We start from the raw sequence: 19,325 nt of genomic DNA on the forward strand, positions 1-19,325 counted from the left end.
AGTATTTACCTACTACAAGTAAAATTCTGTCTCTGAATTCTCTCTATTATTTCCTCATTGCTAAGACACAGTAGTTTTTTTTTTTTCCTCACATCCTAATATTTTGGAGAACAGACTGTATCTTATGATCAGCAGTATATAATAATGTATCAAATTGTTTTATAATCAGTAGTATCCTAGAATTGAAAACATAGTAATTATTAGTATATTTATGAATTAACAGCAAGATGTTGAAATCAATTCTACTATAAAAGAATATCTATTTGGTAAATAAGTACATTTTAAAATAAGAGAAAATTTAATCAACACTGATAGTCTTTGTTGCTTTTTATATGCATTTTAGAGTTGTACGAAATGTAATTGCACAGAAGCATTTTGGCCTTTTGGATATGCTAATAAATCAGCCAACACTTGTCTCATTGCAGATCACGAATGTTCACAGCAGCCGGGCTCTTGATGTTCAATTCCTGGACTCTGGCACTGTGACGTCTGTGAAAGTGTCCGAGCTCAGGGAAATTCCCCCTCGGTTTCTCCAAGAAATGATTGCAGTACCACCTCAGGTACTATATGTTACAAGCCTAGGTGATCGGCTGAAAGGGATTTGGATGTGTTCATAATCACATTGTGAGATGCTCTCTCAGTTTTTGGTGATGATTGAGTTTAACAAAATTGGAAATGACCCAAATGGTGGCTCACTGGTTTTCAGATGTAAAATTTTGCTTAGACAAGAGGACCAGTCAGACTTACAGAATATTGTTTGATAAATGTTTGTTTTCAAGCATATTGAGTCATCAGGCTATGTTGTCCAATTAGAGGTTCCACTTTAATAATTAGATGCCAATGCTGGCTTCTACACAGTTTCAGGATATTATATGTAAATATTTACTTCCAGAGTTCTTAATTTAATTAGGTAACCATTCTCTTTGGATATATGTTTATATTTAACCTTCTCCTCATAGATTTTAGTGAAAAGATTAACTTCAGTCTATCTTTCCTCTCTTGATAAAAATTCAAGATGATAAGAAGTTTGAATTATTTTGAATTAATTAAAATTATTAATAACTATTTCCTACTTAGGAGAAGTAGAGTTTGTACAGAAATCCATCATGCTTTGAAAATAAAATTGTTCAACATTCTATAATTTCAAGAGACCCCTTGACCTATATTTACCAGAAGATGTCTTATGCATCAAAACTCAGTGAATAAAAAGTACTTGACCATAATTAGCATGGCTTTTATAATTTCTCTCACTGCAGTCACTGTTGCCTTTCCTAAAATGACTATTACAGAGAAGCTGTTTAACTTGAGTTCAAGCCAATTTTCAGAATCACATTTTTTCTTATTGCTGCTCAGCATAATATTGAAAATTGTTAGACCTTTAAGTGCTGCTTTCACTTGATAACACCCTGGCCTCTGTACCCCTTGTAGAACATCCATCTAGGGCCAGCCTTACCTAGAAAAGGTTTCTGGGGCTGGAGGAGATGGGGTATCTGTCCCACTGCTTCTGACTGTCTGAAAGTTACACAGGTGTACTTTCTTGGTAAAAGCCACTATAATTTTTTCTATTAATCTTATCTGGATTTTTTATTTGATAGATGTGAAGTTGGGGGAACCTTTAAAACCAGCTAGGGCAAGCCTCTGGCTAACAACATCTCCCCAAGAGGTTCAGAGTAGCAAACTGATGGCCTGTTGGCCAAGGCTGACCCATGAATATTGGGTCTGGGCCCTTGGCTCGTAAAGTGTTTTAAAATGTGAATTAGTTGTCTGCTTCTAGCTTCTCTTGACAAACTAGAAAACATGACTCTATTGAGCAGTCCTCTTTATGAGACAGTGCTCTGTGGGACCTTGGGAAGTGACGTTCTCCTCTGCAGGGCTTGTGCTCTCCAGTGCGTGGGCCCCAGCTGGCCCGCCTCACTCCCTCTTTGCCCACCTGGCACCTGCACTAGTAGAGTCTGCTCTCTTTGTTCTAAGTGACCTCCTCCCCACCCAGAAAGGTGCCTCATGCAGGGGGCACATTGGGAGACTTGGAGCCCCCAAGGATGAAGGGAGGGTGTATGACAGGGAGGTTGGAGCTCAGAGAGGAAAGAAGAAATCTAGGAATCCTGGAAGTAAGTTTCATCTCCTGCCCAAAATTGCCTCCATCAATTCAAAGGCTTCCATGAGACTGGAGGGAGTCCCTGGGGTTACCTTTTCCTCCCTGGTGTAGCCATTCTGCAGAAGCTTGTGCAGTGATGGTGGGAGGTCAAAAGCATCAGGGAAAATGAGTCTTTTAGGTATCACTGGGTTTTAGTTTTTCTTACCCTCCTTAATTCTCATTACTACCTCCTTCAAAAGGTAAGTACAAATGCCTGGGGTACTCAGGAAATGCTTCATTCATCAGGAAACCTCCACAGAGATTTTTACAACAGGAGTCAGATTTCATCCAAATGACACTTCACTTTTTTTTTAGTTGGGCATAGAGGGAAGACCTAGATATAAGTCCCAATCTTGTCTTCACGACTTTGTGATCTTACACAAGTTAGTATCTCTGAGTCTGTTTCACCGTCTGTAAAATGAGATCACAACACTGGCCTGCCATGCAGAAGTATTGTAGGGTGAGAAGTATGTGAAGTGCCTGGTATAAAACCCTGGCTCATGATAGGAGTAAAGACAATGGTAGTAATATAAATAGATCAGGAACATAGCAGATGCTCCAGCCTGAGAACTGTGATTGTCATTATTAGCTATTGTTGTTGCTTGCTTTCCATCTTGGCAACATTTGACTTGTAGGAAAATAATATTGACACTACTCATAAGTACCTATTTTAAGATGGTGTGTCCTCTTTTCCATTGTGTTTTCTTTTCAGGCTATAAAGTGCTGTTTAGCAGATCTTCCACAGTCTATTGGCATGTGGACACCAGATGCTGTGCTTTGGCTAAGAGATTCTGTTTTGAATTGCTCAGATTGTAGCATTAAGGTTAGTTATCTTATTGGTCTTGATAAAAGGGGGCTGTCAGCCAGAAGGACTCACTTTTTTTTTTCCACTTGTTTTTGTGAGAGAATTTTATCTTACTGTAAACTGATGCTTTCACCTCCGACACACTTTTATAGTCAGGAGGTTGGTTACATGTGTAGCTATAAGATATTTGATGGTTTAATTTTTATTTAAGAATTTATCCTATATCTCCAGTGTTATTTTTAAACCCTTTATATAATTTTTTGATTATTAATAAGGTAGCAGATAGTTCTGTGCTCCTATTTTGCTCCATGATAAGGAATTAAGTCTGCAACAGAGGACCATGTATCTCTTGATAAATGTTTCTAAAGACCATTTAAGTAAGTCCAGTATTTCTTTTTTTTATCCCTAAAGTAAAATGGATTATAAACAAATATTTGCTTGTAATCTTGGTTTTTGTCTCTTCCTAAAACTTATTTAAACTGCTTTATTTCGTTTCTTTTTCACACTCTTGCATGTTCATATCAAAAACACTGCTCATATTTCCAAAAATAGAAATGTAAGATAATATTTCTCTATTTTAACTGATGTACATAGTGTTATAATTTTATATAAGCATTTAACAATGTTAACACTGAAATGTCCTTGAGAAATATCTTCATGAAGACCTCTCACTTATTCTCGCCCACACTGATTTTCCTATCTTCATTCTCCCCTAGGGTTTATCATGTGCAATCACACAGTTATATACCATTTTATATTCTTCAATTGCCACATGAATATTGTTTCTCAGCTACATTTTCAGCTCCTAAAGCCAGGGTATTGGGTAGTCAATAAAAATCTTTTTAATGGTTGATTTTTGAAACGGTGTTTCTGTACCATAAATATCAAAATGAATTAGCAGTCAGTACTTCATTAGCCCTCCAAAGGATGAATTTAAATAGACTCCTCTTGCTAGGAGAGAAGCTTTTAAAGTAAATTACTTTAGAAGGATTGCCTTGCTGGTGTCTCCTTGTCTTCATGCCTGTGTTCCTGCCTTTCATTTCTAGCCCAATTTGGTAAAAGATAGATGTGGCTAGAAGTGTCTCACTTTTGTTATTCCTAAGATAAACCAGAGGAGCTGATGAGAAGAATTAACAGTCACCCAGCCCTTCGGGACACACGGCAGCACAGTCCAGTTATCTCCGTGTGGTGCTCCCGTACACACATTCGCCCCTCTGACAGAAAAAGCTAGCCAGGTACTCAGAGGTCTCCTGGGCAAAAGGTGCAAAATGGTGACTGTAATTTTGGCCTATTCAGTGGAGCTTTCTTCCTCTTTTTCTCCCAAGGTCCCTCTCCTCTCATGTAACTGGGGGAAAGGGAGAGGGGTGAGAGCAGATATTAGGACCAAACAAGGACTTTGGACCAAAGATCCCAAAGGGTATGGTGAAGGTCAAAGCTTTTTCTTTCCCTTCCCTGTCTGAGGGTACACCAGCATTAAGCAGAATTCTTATAGGACATTTTGCCGTTTTTATTATTTTTTATTGTTGAAGTTGGATGATGAGCACGTGGGGACTCATTGGGTTACTCTTTCTTCTTTGAGTGTTTTAACATGTCATTAATATAAAAAAATTAATCATGATATATAGAATCACTCCCTCTCAGTGATAATGACCTCTAGCCAGTCATAGATAGTCTCAGTTTTTAGAGGTTAGTAAATTTTCCATTTCCATAAGTTTGCCGCTGGTTTCTAGACTGCTTGGACCTACGAGCTTATTCATTGCTACAGCTGTGATAGATAATTCATCTGACCTCAAATAGAATGATTTTAGCAAGTTGGGTTCTTTGCAAAATACTGTTTTATAATATTTAAAGTTAATATTATAACCACCTCAGAATTCATCGTGAACTTGGATTTCTTTAAGTTGGTTTTGTGTGTTTTCCAAAGGTTACAAAAGTGGATGAAACCAGAGGGATCGCACATATTTATTTATTTACCCCCAAGAACTTCCCCGATCCTCACCGCAGTATCAATCGCCAGATTACAAACGCAGACTTGTGGAAGCATCAGAAGGATGTGTTTCTGAGTGCCATATCCAGTGGAGCTAGTTCCCCCAACAGCAAAAGTGCGAACACCCCCATTTTGGGCAACACTGGAGAGAATTTCAGAAAGAGCCTCTCGGATATCCTCAGAAAGTCGTTGGTAGACCACACCAGCTCTTTCTCCATGGAGGAACTGCCACCTCCTGCCCACTTGTCCAAGCCAGGGGAACACATGGATGTGTACGTGCCAGTGGCCTGTCACCCGGGCTACTTTGTCGTCCAGCCGTGGCAAGAGATACATAAGCTGGAAGTTCTGATGGAAGAGATGATTCTCTATTACAGTATGTCTGAGGAGCGCCATGTGGCAGTGGAGAAAGACCAAGTGTATGCTGCAAAAGTGGAAAATAAGTAGGTCCTTGGACAATCAGAGCTTTTTATTCTCCTCCTAAGAAAAATGTGTAGAATGATACCAAGAGTCCTTAATCCCTGCAGGGGGACTTGGAACTGCACAAATGGGAATTTTGAATGTGAAATGAGACCAGTGAATGTGCAGTTTTCTAATATTTAAAATGATGTCATTTATCTAAAAATCTAATGACCCTAGTCCTGTTAAAAACCTAATTATATCTAAAGTGAATGTTTAAATATTTTTTCTACTTTCCTGTGAGAAAAATATTTTTTTATTTAGGAAATAATGTTTTTTATTTTATGACTTTCTAAATTTTAAAAATAAAATGTTTATTGGAGATAATTTAGAAAATATAAAAAAGTATAAGAAAACAAAGTCAGCCAACCAACATAACCCTTGTTAAACTACTTATGTATTTCTTCTAGTTTTTTTCCTATACATATTTATACAATTGGTATATTACTATATATAATTTCATACCTACTTTTTTCACTTAACATAATTCTGTGAACACTTTTCCATGTGATGAGGTTTCTTCATAAACATTTTAATGACTAAATATTCCATCATATAGAGAAATCATAATTTACTTATCATTTTCTTTTGTAGGTTTTTTTTCTCCCAGATTTTTCACTGTTACAAATAATGTTGAACTTAAATCTTTGTTCAGCTCTCTGATTATGTATTTATGAGATAGATTCCTAGAAGAGAAATCACTTGTTTAAAAATTACAGGATTTTTGATATATGCAGTCAGTTGCTTTCTAGAGAGCTTGTGCCACCCTTTATAAGGTTCAACAGTGCCTATTTCACTGCTCTTTGGCCTTTGGACAGTGAGAATCATAATTCCTTACATTTGTTTTAGCACTTTCAGTCTGTTTTCTCACGTTTGCACATTTGGATCCACACTCTCCTCTCCTGAAGCCCCCAGGATGTGCTGGTTCCAACCCAAGGAAGCTCAAGCTCCTCAAGCTATACGCTCACTCCAGGAAGCCCTGGACAATGGCACAAGCTCCCCCCTCCCCCTTCCCTTTGCCGGCTTTCTTAGGGGAAATGTGCCAGCTTATTTGACAATGCTGAACAAAAAGAACAATCTCTCCCCCTACCCTCCCTGTCCCGATACACACACCCCAAAAGTCAATTTAAAAGGTCAACTGCTTATTTTTTTTTCTATAAAATGCTTTCATTCATTCTTAAGATAGCAAGTATAGGCATTTATAAAATTTTGTTATTTTTATGGGAGGAAAAAAAACTAATTTTCAACTCTTAAAAGTGAAAAGTATAATAGCTCTCATTCTAAAAAGCATTCAACTTATATGTCACAAGCTTTTCATCTTTAAAAAATATTTTTACTATGTCATGTTATTTACAATCATAAGCATAAATGGGTTCCAATTTGCCTCATCAGAACTCTTTGTTATTGGATAGTTTAATCACAGTTAAAGCCAAGCTAATGCTAACTCTTATCTGAGGAGCAGATTAATGATGATTAGTGGTGGGGAGGTGCCACTTGGAGGGAAGGATCATGTAAAGATCTCTGAACACTGGAGATCTGTAGTGTGGGACTTCAGACTCCACCCCTACTCCCCCATGGGTCGAACAGTTCTGCCTCAGGACTCTGGGGCTTTAATCAGTTAATTTGTCCCAGATAATCAAGGGATGTCTTATATATGGGAACAGATTATCTGATATTTTTGGAAACTTTATGAACTGAATCAATGTAAAGTGTTTAGAGCTTCTGTCTTGCTTACAACCCAGGACTATTTACTAAACCTTGTTCCCAGCTCTGGTAAGTTAAGATTTAGGAATTTCAGGTACAGTTTTGATTACAGTGATTTCCAAATCTATCCCAATTTAAGAATAACCTAGGCAGCCTATTAAAAATGCAGATTCCCCTTCCTCACCCCAGGCCTGCTGAGTCAGAATCTCTGGCAGTAGAACCCCAGAATCTGTGTTTTAAGTAAAATCTCCAGGTGATCCACATGTAGCCTTGCACTGAAATTGGTAATGTAGTCAAAACTGAAGCCTTTATTTAAGCTCTTAGTTTTGAAAGTTGAAAGCTAAATAGAAATGCAACACATAGGTTTCCTGATGGTTCTCTCCTCACAGCTCTGTACCTCTTATTTATAGACTAAAAGCACAGACCATCAGTCATTTGCCTTGTACAGTTTAAAGACAGTGATATTGGTGGAAACCAAATGTTTTTATCTCCTTTTACACTTATATGAATTAGCAACCTGCGCCAAACTGGCGTTTCCACATATGGAAATTTCTCTTGAAATTAAAGTTCTTATTTGCACAGCTTATCTTCATTTTAAGAATACTTATAGTAATGGCTGCTATTTGCCAACTGCCTGTTATATGCCAAATTAATGTGTTAGGCACTTCATATATATTGTTTCTACAAGTAAATTAAAACTAAACATTACGCATGAGATAATTGAGGCACAAAGAGGTTAAGTAAAGAGCCGAGGGTTGACATGACTGAAAAATGACTCAGTGGAACTCCAGCTCAGGTCTGTTTGGCCCCCAAAGCTCATGTACTTATTATGATACCTTTCTGTGTCCCTGTTGTCTCTGTGATTCATGGGTAATTGCTTGCTTCACTTTAGGCTTATCTGAAGGTTTCTGGAGTTCCTCCCAGAACCCCCCAATTGCATACAGTGTTTGAAGTTGGCCTCTTTGTAGCTTTCTTTTTTTTTTCTTTAATAAATTTATTTATTTTATTTATTTATTTTTGGCTGCATTGGGTCTTCGTTGCTGCACGTGGGCTTTCTCTAGTTGCGGTGAGCGGGGGCTACTCTTCATTGCAGTGAGCAGGCTTCTCACTGTGGTGGCTTCTCATGTTGCGGAGCACGGGCTCTAGGCACGCGAGCCTCAGTAGCTGTGGCACGAGGGCTCAGTAGTTGTGGCGCACGGGCTTAGTTGCTTCGTGGCACGTGGGATCTTCCTGGACCAGGGATCGAACCCGTGTCCCCTGCATTGGCAGGTGGATTCTGAACCACTGTGCCACCAGGGAAGTCCCGAAACCATTCTTATTAAAGATACAGAGCTCATTACCAAGTCCAGTGGCTTCTTTTAACTCTAAATCCTAGTTGACCTCCCTGTAACATGGGATGCTTTACACTACTTGGTTTCTGCAGCACCACTCTTTTCAGGACCTCCTGCTGCCACCTACCTTCTATTCCTCAGTCTCCTTTTACTGGGTAACCTTCCTTTGCCTTAAATTTTTGTGTTTCCCAGGATTCTGTCCTCACTTCACTTTTTTTCAAACATTCTCTGCTGAAGCATTCTCATTCTCTCTCATAGCTTCATAAACTACCTTTATTTTGATGACCTTACCCCCTACCAACTCTAACCTGTATCTCCTGCTTCAGCCATTCTCCTGAGCTCCAGACCTTTGGTCCAAATGCTACCTGGATAGCCCTAAGGTATCTTGCCTGGAAGTCCCTGAATTAATGCATTCTTCATACCTGGTCCCGCTTGCTTCTCTCTTTCCATCTTCCACACATGGACCTTGTCCCAGAAGTGTGGCCATTTCCTGTCTCCCCGTCAAAGTGAAGGGATCTGCTAGCCTTGTCCTGATTGTCCTCTGTGGCACTGTTTCCTCCTGCTTAGTGGTGGTTTTCCTTTATTAGCTCCATGAGGCCTGTAAAAGGGTATTGAGTGAACAAATTCCATCAAATGAGCCAGTGACAAAGCAGAGAATAGTAACCTTTGGAAAAAGAAGAAGCAGTCTCTTTAAAAACTTCTACAACAGCATAGTTTTATATTTTAGTAAATAACATTTGTACTAATTTTTCTTTTTATCAAAAAATGTTGCCCTTAAAGCAGGTGTTGACTTTGTGCATTTTTTTCTTCTTTTTTACTCCAATGCACACCTAGGTGGTACAGGGTGCTTTTAAAAGGAATCCTGACCAATGGACTGGTGTCCGTGTATGAGCTGGACTATGGCAAGCACGAATTAGTCAACATAAGAAAAGTGCAGCCCCTGCTGGACGTGTTCCGAAAGCTGCCGTTTCAAGCAGTCACAGCTCAACTAGCAGGTAACTTCTGGGGAATTTGGACTCATGACACAACAGTAGTATATATTGTCGTTTTGTCCTGGGTACAGAGTCATTGGCCTATTGATAATTTTTAATGATCTCTCAGGGTCATGCCCTTCCACTATATCTGCTGTTTCTGTTTTTCCATATTCCTTTTTGTCTCTGATTTCATGTATGAGTATTTTTCTAAAACTGTAAACTTCGTGCAGGTACAGTATTGCATTCTGCTTTCACACTACTACTTTTTGGGTGGTTGTTTGATGGTCCTGATAACTATTCTTAATAGCTGCAAAATATTCTGTTTAATCATTGTTTCCCTATTGTTGAACATTTAGGTTATTTACACTTTTATTGTAGTATTGAGGAAAAAAACCCACAGCTACATATATTAGCCAAAACAAACAAATGGAAACAATGAGACAACTTAAATAACCAACAGGAAGAGAACATTGCGCGATTAATATTTTATAATTTATTGCAGGAATTATAATGCATCTACGTAATGGACTTTCACAATTATAAAACATTCCTGGGTCGTAGAATATGACCATTTTCATGGCCAAATGAGTTTCCATTTACATTGCAACTGACAACACACAAGTGTGTGATTTCACCACACTCACACCAGCCTATTGACTGTCATAAAATCTGAGGAGCTGAGTTAATAGGTGTAGAGTGGTACTTCTTTATGATACTGTCTGATGAGATTTGTTTTATCTTCTGTGAAGGCAGTGCAGATATCTGTGTGCCCTCTACCAGTAGGTAGCATGGGTGCCTAGCTGAAGCTCCACCCAGAGAGCTGTCGCCATGAGCAGAGGGTGCGGAGGCCAAGAGGGCTGAGGGGTGCCAACACCTCCAGTTGTCTGGAGGTCCCGCTGTGTGGTCCCGCTGTGCTGGGATATGGCGAGTTGTGACCACACGTGCAACCCTCATTCCTCACCCCCCGCTCACCCCATACACTTAGCAGTGGCAGAACTGACTTGATCTCAGAAATGAGAGAAATTATATATATAAATTCTTCTTTTTGACAGCGTTTATTGAAGATATACATATGTAGATAGATAGATAGATAGGTAGAAAGAGAGAGAGAGAGAGAGATTGCCTTATTTTGAAGTATTTGCCAGTTTCTTTGTGTCTCCTACTAGAATTCAAAGGAAACTCCCATGGTAGACAGATATGAACCAAAAATGGCATCTTACACATGGCATGACTACCATTGATCTGCTTTAAACTCAAACTTCTAAATGGTTTCTTCAGAATTAATGGTTACATTTTTCATTTTCACTTTTTAACGTTCAGGTTTTTCTAACAACACATTTTGTTAAACATGACAATCAAACGGCCCAGTGAAGGAGTGTCCGTGAGGGAGGAGCGCGTGGCCCCATCATCCCCACCCCGGCTTCATGGCCGCAGTCACTGGTGCTCCCTGTGCAGGGGACTGTACAGCCGCTTCATTTCACTGAATTCGTGCCGGTGCTGGGAGGCTCAGGCTCTGTTACAGTCACTGAAGCAGCAGCTTATAGACAGTTCTAGGCTTCTCTCATGGGAAATTCTTAGTAATCAAAGAATTTAGCCCACTCACTGCACCGAAAGGTCTTTTAAATTATATGTGAAACTCCCAGACCTTCGTCACTATGGGGCATAATTTGTATATCTAATCTAACATATGTGAACTTAATTTATGTTAGTTTAATAATACTTCTTGAAAAATACATATTCTTGTCTCAGTTTTGTTTTAAAACCTAATTCAGAATTCTCTAACTTGAGCTCTCAAGTTTAAAAGTCATGGGGATTTAGAAATGCATGGGACTTAAAATTCATCTGGTCCAACCACTTTATTTTACAAGAAGTAAACTGAGGCCTGAGAAATCAACTGGCTTCCCCAAGATCATACCGTTTGATAGAGGAAGAGCTGGGAATAGTAACTGAGTCTCCAGACTTTCAATCCAGTGCTTTTACCATGGTGATGTATGTAATTTTAAATACTGTTAAGTGTATTAATTCTTCTTCTTCTTCTTTTCTTTTTTTACTATATCTGGTTCATCAGGGAAAAAAATCTGTAAATAAGAGAAATGTCATTGATACTGATATTTCATTCCCCATCAGTATATATCTACATATACTTTACGGAAATGGGCAGTCATTATTATAACTTCATTTTATAGCCCAGCATTAAATCTCAAATGAAATTTGTGTCTGTTGGTGAAGGTTTACAGAAATAACCCCATTCAGAATAGAAAAACTATAAGCAAGACTGTTGTAAGATTGTTCAGCATCTGTTTTTCAGTTAGGCAAGTCTAAGCTGGTATGTTTAACTACTTTGGGACTGACTAAATAGTTTTCCATTATAATGGATCAAAGAAAGGCTCATTTGACCCCTCACTGATCTGCGAACTCCCTTTCTCTTAGGAGTGAAGTGCAGCCAGTGGTCTGAGGAGGCTTCGATGGTGTTTCGAAATCATGTGGAGAAGAAACCTCTGGTGGCATTGGTGCAGACAGTTATAGAAAACACTAACCCTTGGGACCGGAAAGTAGTGGTCTATTTAGTGGACACATCACTGCCAGACACAGATATCTGGATTCATGATTTTATGTCAGAGTATCTGGTAGAGCTTTCAAAAGTCAATTAATCGCTGCTTCTGAGACCTTGACAACTAATTCAGATTTTTTTTTAGCAATAACAAAATGTAGTAGGCTTTAAAAAAAAAAAATCTTACCTCTGCTACATGGCTCCGACTGCTGTGCGGGATTGAAAAGAATATGCTTGGGTTTGATGAAAGATATTTAACAAGTTTTGTTTTAACAGAGTTGACTTTTCAAAGAGAATTGCACTTGAATTATTACTATAATATTAGAATAAAGATGTTTATCAGTTCAAAAACTGACTATCTTATCATTTCTAGGCTTTATGATCTTCAGGTGAAGAGTTTCCCTTTCTATTCATGTTGTCTTCCTTGTGGTGCTCGGTTCTTCTCCAGTTAGACTGAGAATTCCGTGACTTAACCCTACCCTGGAGTAGTGGTGGGTCCCAAAGCAGGTGGTCACCACACCATGTGAAGTCTCTCCTGAGTCTTTAGCCCACCAGCATTGCTAGTGGTGCTGCTGGAGGAACAGCCCAGGCAAACCAGCATGTCCTGATCACCCCAGATCACCCCAAATCTTGAGTGGCTTATTGCCCAGAGAGTCTGGACTGAAAACGCAGGCCTTTACAGTCTCCCTGCCCAACCTCCCTGTCTACTACTCCTTGCGCCAGCCACACTGGACCTTCCCAAACCCCATGCATGTTCATCTAGGACTACTCATACTCTAATGGAAGCCCCACTTCCCTCCAGACCACTCTTATTCTTTTCCCTCAGCCTGCAGCTCATTTTCTCCCCACCATTTTTCTTTGTCAGTATCCTCCCTGACCTCCCAGGCTGTCCATGAAGCCTTCCCTGGTGCCCCTCCTACTGCACTGTACTTTGACTATGCCCCTCGTGCTGCCCAGATCTCACTGAGCTTCACAGCATATAACTAGTTGTCTGCGCCAGTCACCCCGACTAGATTGTGAGCTCCTTGAGGGAGGGAGGGGTCTTAGTCATCTCTCTATCCAGTCATATCCCGGTAAATGTTTGACAGCTGGTTCTGGTGGGTGTGTGGGGGTCATGCAGGGAGTGAGCCTTGATTTGTAGTGTCTGACGATTCCCATGTTGTAAATATTCCTACTGCTGTTGCGTTCCAGCTAACAATGTGACCTCACTGAATGTGGCGTTGGGAAAAGATGCACCCAAGCGGCTCTTGTGAGCTCTAGGATGGTGACCCCTTACTCAGTTTGACTGGGAAGCCTAAATTTTTGATTTTGAACATATACTGAATTTAAGCTAGTAGACCTCTGTGTGAAGATATGCATAAACTATTGGAAATATGGAGTGGGTTTCAGGGGAGAAGACCAGGCCAGAGATAAAAATTTTTAGTCATTTGCTTATTTTTATTTGAGAACATCTAGGAAAAGTAAGAATGGAAAGAAAATAAAGACCAGGTGTTTTAAGTTTTTCATGTAAAATGTGTTGAAACTGTCTTTCTAGCTTTTTAAAATTTATATTTAGTATTTATAATTAAAGTGATTCAAAATTCAGGAATGTTTATGCCAGTGATTTAAGTAATCATTTATGATAAAGTAAAAATATCCTGACACACAAATGTTTAAGTGAAATAAAGTAGTGTAAATGTTTTTTTATAATGGTTTCTTTCCCTAATAACAACAACAAAAAAAACCAAAAATCTTCAAATTGTCCACAGATAAGAAAGAAGTGGTTTGTACTTCACTAACTTTAGGAGTGTTTCTATTACTTTTTAAAATAAAGCAATTAGTTGTTGATGTAACTGAAAAGTTAATCTGGTGCTGGGACAGTTTGACAGACAGAGAGACTTGCCCCCCACCTCATACCATATTCAAAAGTCAAGTCCAGGTGGACTGAAAGCCTAAACGTGAACGGCCACGGTAGGAAGATAACCCAGGAAAACACCTTTAAAATCCAGGAGCAGGAAAGATGTCTTAAACTGGATGCACAAAGTGCTAACAATAAAGGAAAAGATTGATATACAGTTGACCCTTGAATAGGGTGGGGGGAGGGCATTTAGGGGCACCAACCCTCCCTGCTGCGGAAAATCCCCATGTAACTTCACAGTCAGCCCTCCTATATGCAGTTCCTCTGTGTCTGTGCTTCCACATCTTCAGATTCAACCATCCAGAGATGGTGCAGTACTGTAGTATTTTCTATTGAAGAAAATCCACCTATAAGTGGACTTGCACTGTTCAAATCTGTGTTGTTCGAGGGTCAACTGTACTAGACAAGATTAAAATGAAGAACACCTGTTCATCAAAGACGTTATTATGAAGGTGAAAAGGCAAAGCACAGATTGGAGGATATATATGTACACACATACATATACATATATAGAGAGAAAATAATAGATTACATATATTCAATAAACAAAAGAGTATCCAGAAGCAAAATGGGCAATACGTTTGAACAAACACTTCACAGAAGAGGAAATCCAACTGGCCAGTCAACATGAAAAGGTGCTCAACCCATTAGGACACAGGGAAATGCAAATTCAAAACTCAATGAGAGGGCTTCCCTGGTGGCGCAGTGGTTGAGAATCTGCCTGCCAATGCAGGGGACACGGGTTCGAGCCCTGGTCTGGGAAGATCCCACATGCTACGGAGCAACTAGGCTCGTGAGCCACAACTACTGAGCCCGCGCGTCTGGAGCTTGTGCTCCTCAACAAGAGAGGCCACGACAGTGAGAGGCCCGCGCACCGCGATGAAGAGTGGCCCCCACTTGCCACAACTTGAGAAAGCCCACACACAGAAACGAAGACCCAACACAGCCAAAAATAAATAAATAAATAATTAATTAATTTAAAAAAAATATTCTAAAAAAAAAAAAAAAAACTCAATGAGATACCACTCATATGCCAGAATGGCGAAAATGTTTCCATTTTTGCTAATTCCAAGTGTGTTGAAGATGTGAAGATGTGTGCGCTTGTGCAGGAGGATACTGGTAAAGAATGTTCACAGCAGCACTATTTGTAATAGCTAAAACCCAGAAACAACCTACATGTCCATTAATAGTAAAATGTATGTTTCTAAAAACTGTGATATATTCATGCAATGGAAACCTCTACAGCAACGAGAGTAAACAAGCTACAGTCACGTGAACCAACACGGATTAATCTCACAACATAAAGTTTCGCAAATGAAGATAAACTATGGAGGAAAGAGGCAAGCAAGGAAGTGATTACCGTAAGAGTCAAGAAAGTGGTCAACTTCAGGAGGGAGTTGTGACAACGCGGAAGGGCACAGGTTGGCTTTTGGGCTGCTGGCAGTGTTGTTTCTTAACTTGGTGGTTGCAGCAGGTGTTCTCATGATAAAAATTCTTAAACCTGCACAGTTATGTTGTATGCCCTTTTCTTAAATGTTTGATTCCACAACAAAAGGGTTTAAAATTTTAAATCTGAAATATTAAATCATTGCATTATTTTAAAATATATTGCACATGCCCCTTGAGAAGAATATTCTCATATAGCCATGAGGGTTTTGTAACGTAGGAGTACATTTGCATGGAAACAAGATTTTAAAAAGGTGTTTCTCATTAGTCATCTGTACACCAATATTAAAAAGTTTATATTAATAGGGTCTATCCCACCAGAAACTATCCTATAATAATCCAAAGACACCTTATTTTCTGTCCACACAAATTCCTTTTTATGAGCCATTTTTAAAATTAAAACACTTAAAGTTTCTGCTTGGGTTTAAGTGGTTTGTTCTGGAAAACATTAGCCTTTTAAGAAAGTGGGGCTTTTGGAAACAAAAGCAAAAATAAACGAATGGTACTACATCAAACTAAAAAGATTTGCACAGTGAAGGAAACTTATCAACAAAACAAAAAGGCCACCTACAGAATGGGAGAAGATATTTGCAAATGATATATCCAGTTAGGCGTTAATATCCAAAATATACAAAGAACTCATACAACTCAACATTTTTAAAAAACGATTAAAAAAATGCAGAAGATCTGAATAGATATTTTTCCCCAAGGAAGACATACAGATGGCCAATAGGCATATGAAAAGATGCTCAACATCACTAATCAGGGAAATGCAAATCAAAACCACAATGAGATATCACCTTACACCTGTCAGAATGGCCATCATCAAAAAGACAAGAAATAAGTGTTGGTGAGGATGTGGAGAAAAGGGAACCCTAGTACAGCGTTAGTAACAATGTAAGTTGGTGCAGCCACTATGGAAAACAGTATGGAGATTTCTCAAAAAAATTAAAAATAGAACTAACATACGATCCAGCAATTCCACTCCTGGGTATTTAGCCAAAGAAAACAAAAACACTAATTTGAAAAGATATATGCACCCTTATGTTCATTGCAGCATTATTTACAATAGCCAAGATATGGAAGCAACCTAAGTGCCCATCAACAGACGAATGGATAAAGAAGATGTACATAAACACAATGGAATATTACTCGGCCACAAAGAAGGATGAAATCTTGCCGTTTGTGACAGCATGGATGGATTTAGAGGGTATTATGCTAAGCGAAATAAGTCAGACAGAGAAAGACAAATACTGCATGATTTCACTTATATGTGGAATCTAAAAAAGCAAAACAAATGAACAAACATAAAACAGGAATGGAGTTATAGACAGAGAACAAACAGGTGGTTGCCAGAGAGGAGGGGGTTGGAGCGAGGAAAGAAATAGATGAGGGAGATTAAGAGGTACAAACTTCCAGTTGCAAACTAAGTCAAGGGTATGAAATGTACACTGTGGAGAATTTAGTCAATAACTATGTAATATCTTTGTATGGTAACATGTTGTAATTAGACTTATGGTGATCAGGCTGAAATGTATAGAAATATCTAACGACTATGTTGTGCAAAAGGAATTAACATGTTGTAGGTTGTGTTGTAGGTCAATTATACTTCAAAAACAAGCTCATAGAAAAGAAGATCACATTTTTTGTTTGGGGGGAGGATTGGATGAAGGCAGTCAAAAAGTACAGACTTCCAATTGTAAGATAAATAAGTGCTAGGGATAAAACGTACATGATAAATATAATTAACACTGCTGTATGTTATATATGAAAGTTTTTTAAGAGAGTAAATGCTGAGTTCTCATCACAAGAAACATTTTTTTCTTTAATTTTGTATCTATGTGAGATGATGGATGTTCACTAAACTTACTGTGATCATCACTTCACGATGTATGTAAATCAAATCATTATGCTGTGCACCTTGAACTTATACAGTGCTGTATGTCAATCATATCTCAATAAAACTGGAAGGAAAAAAAAGGTGGGGCTTTTGGGGTGGTTTTGGTTATTTTAAGTCGTATTTTGGATACTCTATTCTTCCAGTATAGAGGGAATGCCTTTGCCTCTGTTGGAACTGCATGTTCACAAAATGATCGTGACTAAAGCTTCGGCTCAAACCAGACCTAGCTGGGCTGCTGATAAGACCAGATGGGTCGTTGCTTAAATCAAAGGAGGTAAAGGTGCAGCAACCGCGTGGCTGGCTTTGCTCCATCCAAGGACCTACCGATTCTTACATCTTAGACCACGCAGGAATAAAAATCCACCCACCTTTTTCCAGATAACTCTACCCGGTACAAGTGGGGAAACCTAGACGCAGACAGGAGGCGACGCGCACCCACTTGGCCGCGGACCCAAGCTTCGGGGCGGCCAGGGTCCCTGCCCCGCGCTTCCCCTTGCGGGCGTCTCTCCCCGTCAGGGGACTGTGCGCTGCGCCCCGGCGCCCCCGAGTGGAGGGAGAGGTAAGGAAGGCGAGCTGGGTGGGCGGGGCGAGGCGCGGTGACAGCGCAGAGCCGGGCCCGCCCCTGGCTCCCACCCCCGGAGCCCACAGCGCCCGCCCGCTCGCGGCCGCCCGGGAGCTCTTCCAGCCCCGCGCTGCCCTCGCCCGCCTGCCGCCCGCGCCCTCCCGCCGGCCGCCCGCGCTCGTCCCGCCGCCGCCCGCGCCCGCGCCCGTGCCAGCCCCCGCGGCTCCACTGACCGGTAAGCGTCCCACCGGCCAGGGGTCCCCCTCGCGCTCGCGGGGCTCCCTGCCCCCGCGCCGGGGCCCCAGCCATATCTGGGCAAAATATTCAGCTGTCGCCGCCGCCGCCAAGAGGGACTGAGCGTGGCTCCCTCTATAAATAGCCGCCGCCTCGGGTTGCCTCCGAGGCTGGGGAGCCCGGGTCTCGGGGTCCGGAACCGGGCGCTCGCATCCGCGCCACTCGGCGCGCGTGGCCCCGGCCAGGGTGCCCTTCTCTCTGGACTCCGGCGCCGCGTCTCTAAACGGGAGAAGGACCTGGGGGCTCTCGAGGAGCAGCGCCGAGGGCGGGGGTCATGGCGGGGCCGGCGTTCCCGCTGAGCGCTTGACTCCAGCGCGCCGTGGCTAGGCGCCCCGGGCGCTCTGTTGGGTGCAGGTGCCGCCGAGCGCGGCACTCAGGCGCGGCCTCCCCGCCGGCTGCAGAGAGAGTGGACGTGGGAGTGGGGACGCATTTGCGCAAGTGAACGTGATACCCGGGTTCGCGCTGCGCCTGTTTGCGGCAAGAAAACTTTCCCAAACTGCGTGCGATGACAAGGTTTAAAGCACCACCGTAACGCGCCTTTCGCGCGGAGGTGGAAAGAAGAGGGGAAGAGCCTGGAGGCAGGAGTTCCCTGGCTATGGAGCTCCCTGGCTATCTCCAACTCACTGGGTGGACTTGACAAGCCTCCTCCCTTCCCTGGGCCTCGGTTTCCCCATTTGTAGGAGCGGGGTTTGGTTCCCGCGATGGAGCTCGTGGCCAGGGCCGTGAGAGCAGCAGGGCGCGCTCTTGACCGCCGGCGCTCCCGCCACCTGTTTACCGGCTCTGGGCCTGAGACGCTGGGGGCACAGCCGCGCATATCCGGAAGGATTGCGGAGACCGGAGACTTCGGCGGTCCCTCTGACTCGGATCTTATACTAAGACCCAGTAGGACCCTCGGAAAGCCTGGGAACTACGCACCCAGGAAGCGCGCTCCACGGTGATTATGGGCATCTGTGCTGGGTGGCAGCCATCACCTTCGCAAAGAAGCTTGTGAGTCAAACAGCTTTAGACCCAATGAACTGAGCAGGGCTAGAGGCTCCAGTCCAGCCGCTCCCTGGCCTCTGTTTCCCCGTCTATTTGGTGTCTGTGATGCTGCCTCGGAGCTCTGCAGGCACACCCCCTCCCCATCTCTTCTAGCCTTGACCTTGACCCTCTCAAACTCTTGCAGATTACCTGGCCTAAGCTTTTCCCTGTACGAATCACAAAACCAGACCCTAATCCAGGTTCTGGGCCCTCAGCGGGGGCACCCCAAAAATTCCCATTTTTCACCCAGTGGCGACATTTTGT

At 41.5% G+C, this 19,325-nt stretch overlaps 2 protein-coding genes across 3 annotated transcripts in view; both read left to right on the top strand.

Annotated features, from left to right (window-relative positions):
• Positions 1 to 12,293, top strand: part of TDRD7 (tudor domain containing 7) — a 95,080-nt gene extending 82,787 nt beyond the window's left edge. Inside the window, exons 13-17 of the mRNA XM_059925122.1 lie at positions 426 to 560; positions 2,847 to 2,957; positions 4,864 to 5,366; positions 9,252 to 9,412; positions 11,822 to 12,293. Of these exons, the coding sequence (XP_059781105.1) occupies positions 426 to 560; positions 2,847 to 2,957; positions 4,864 to 5,366; positions 9,252 to 9,412; positions 11,822 to 12,042 (1,131 nt within the window). The 3' untranslated portion in view covers positions 12,043 to 12,293. The remainder of the gene's footprint in view (positions 1 to 425; positions 561 to 2,846; positions 2,958 to 4,863; positions 5,367 to 9,251; positions 9,413 to 11,821) is intronic.
• Positions 12,294 to 17,883: 5,590 nt separating this feature from the next.
• TMOD1 (tropomodulin 1) overlaps positions 17,884 to 19,325 on the top strand; it is a 103,090-nt gene continuing 101,648 nt past the window's right edge. For both annotated transcript variants that reach the window (XM_059925131.1, XM_059925130.1), the window contains exon 1: positions 17,884 to 17,982. The gene's annotated coding sequence lies outside the window, so the exon portion shown is untranslated. The remainder of the gene's footprint in view (positions 17,983 to 19,325) is intronic.

Source organism: Balaenoptera ricei, chromosome 6 (genome assembly GCF_028023285.1).
Source record: "Balaenoptera ricei isolate mBalRic1 chromosome 6, mBalRic1.hap2, whole genome shotgun sequence".
Classification (NCBI taxonomy): Eukaryota; Metazoa; Chordata; class Mammalia; order Artiodactyla; family Balaenopteridae; genus Balaenoptera; species Balaenoptera ricei.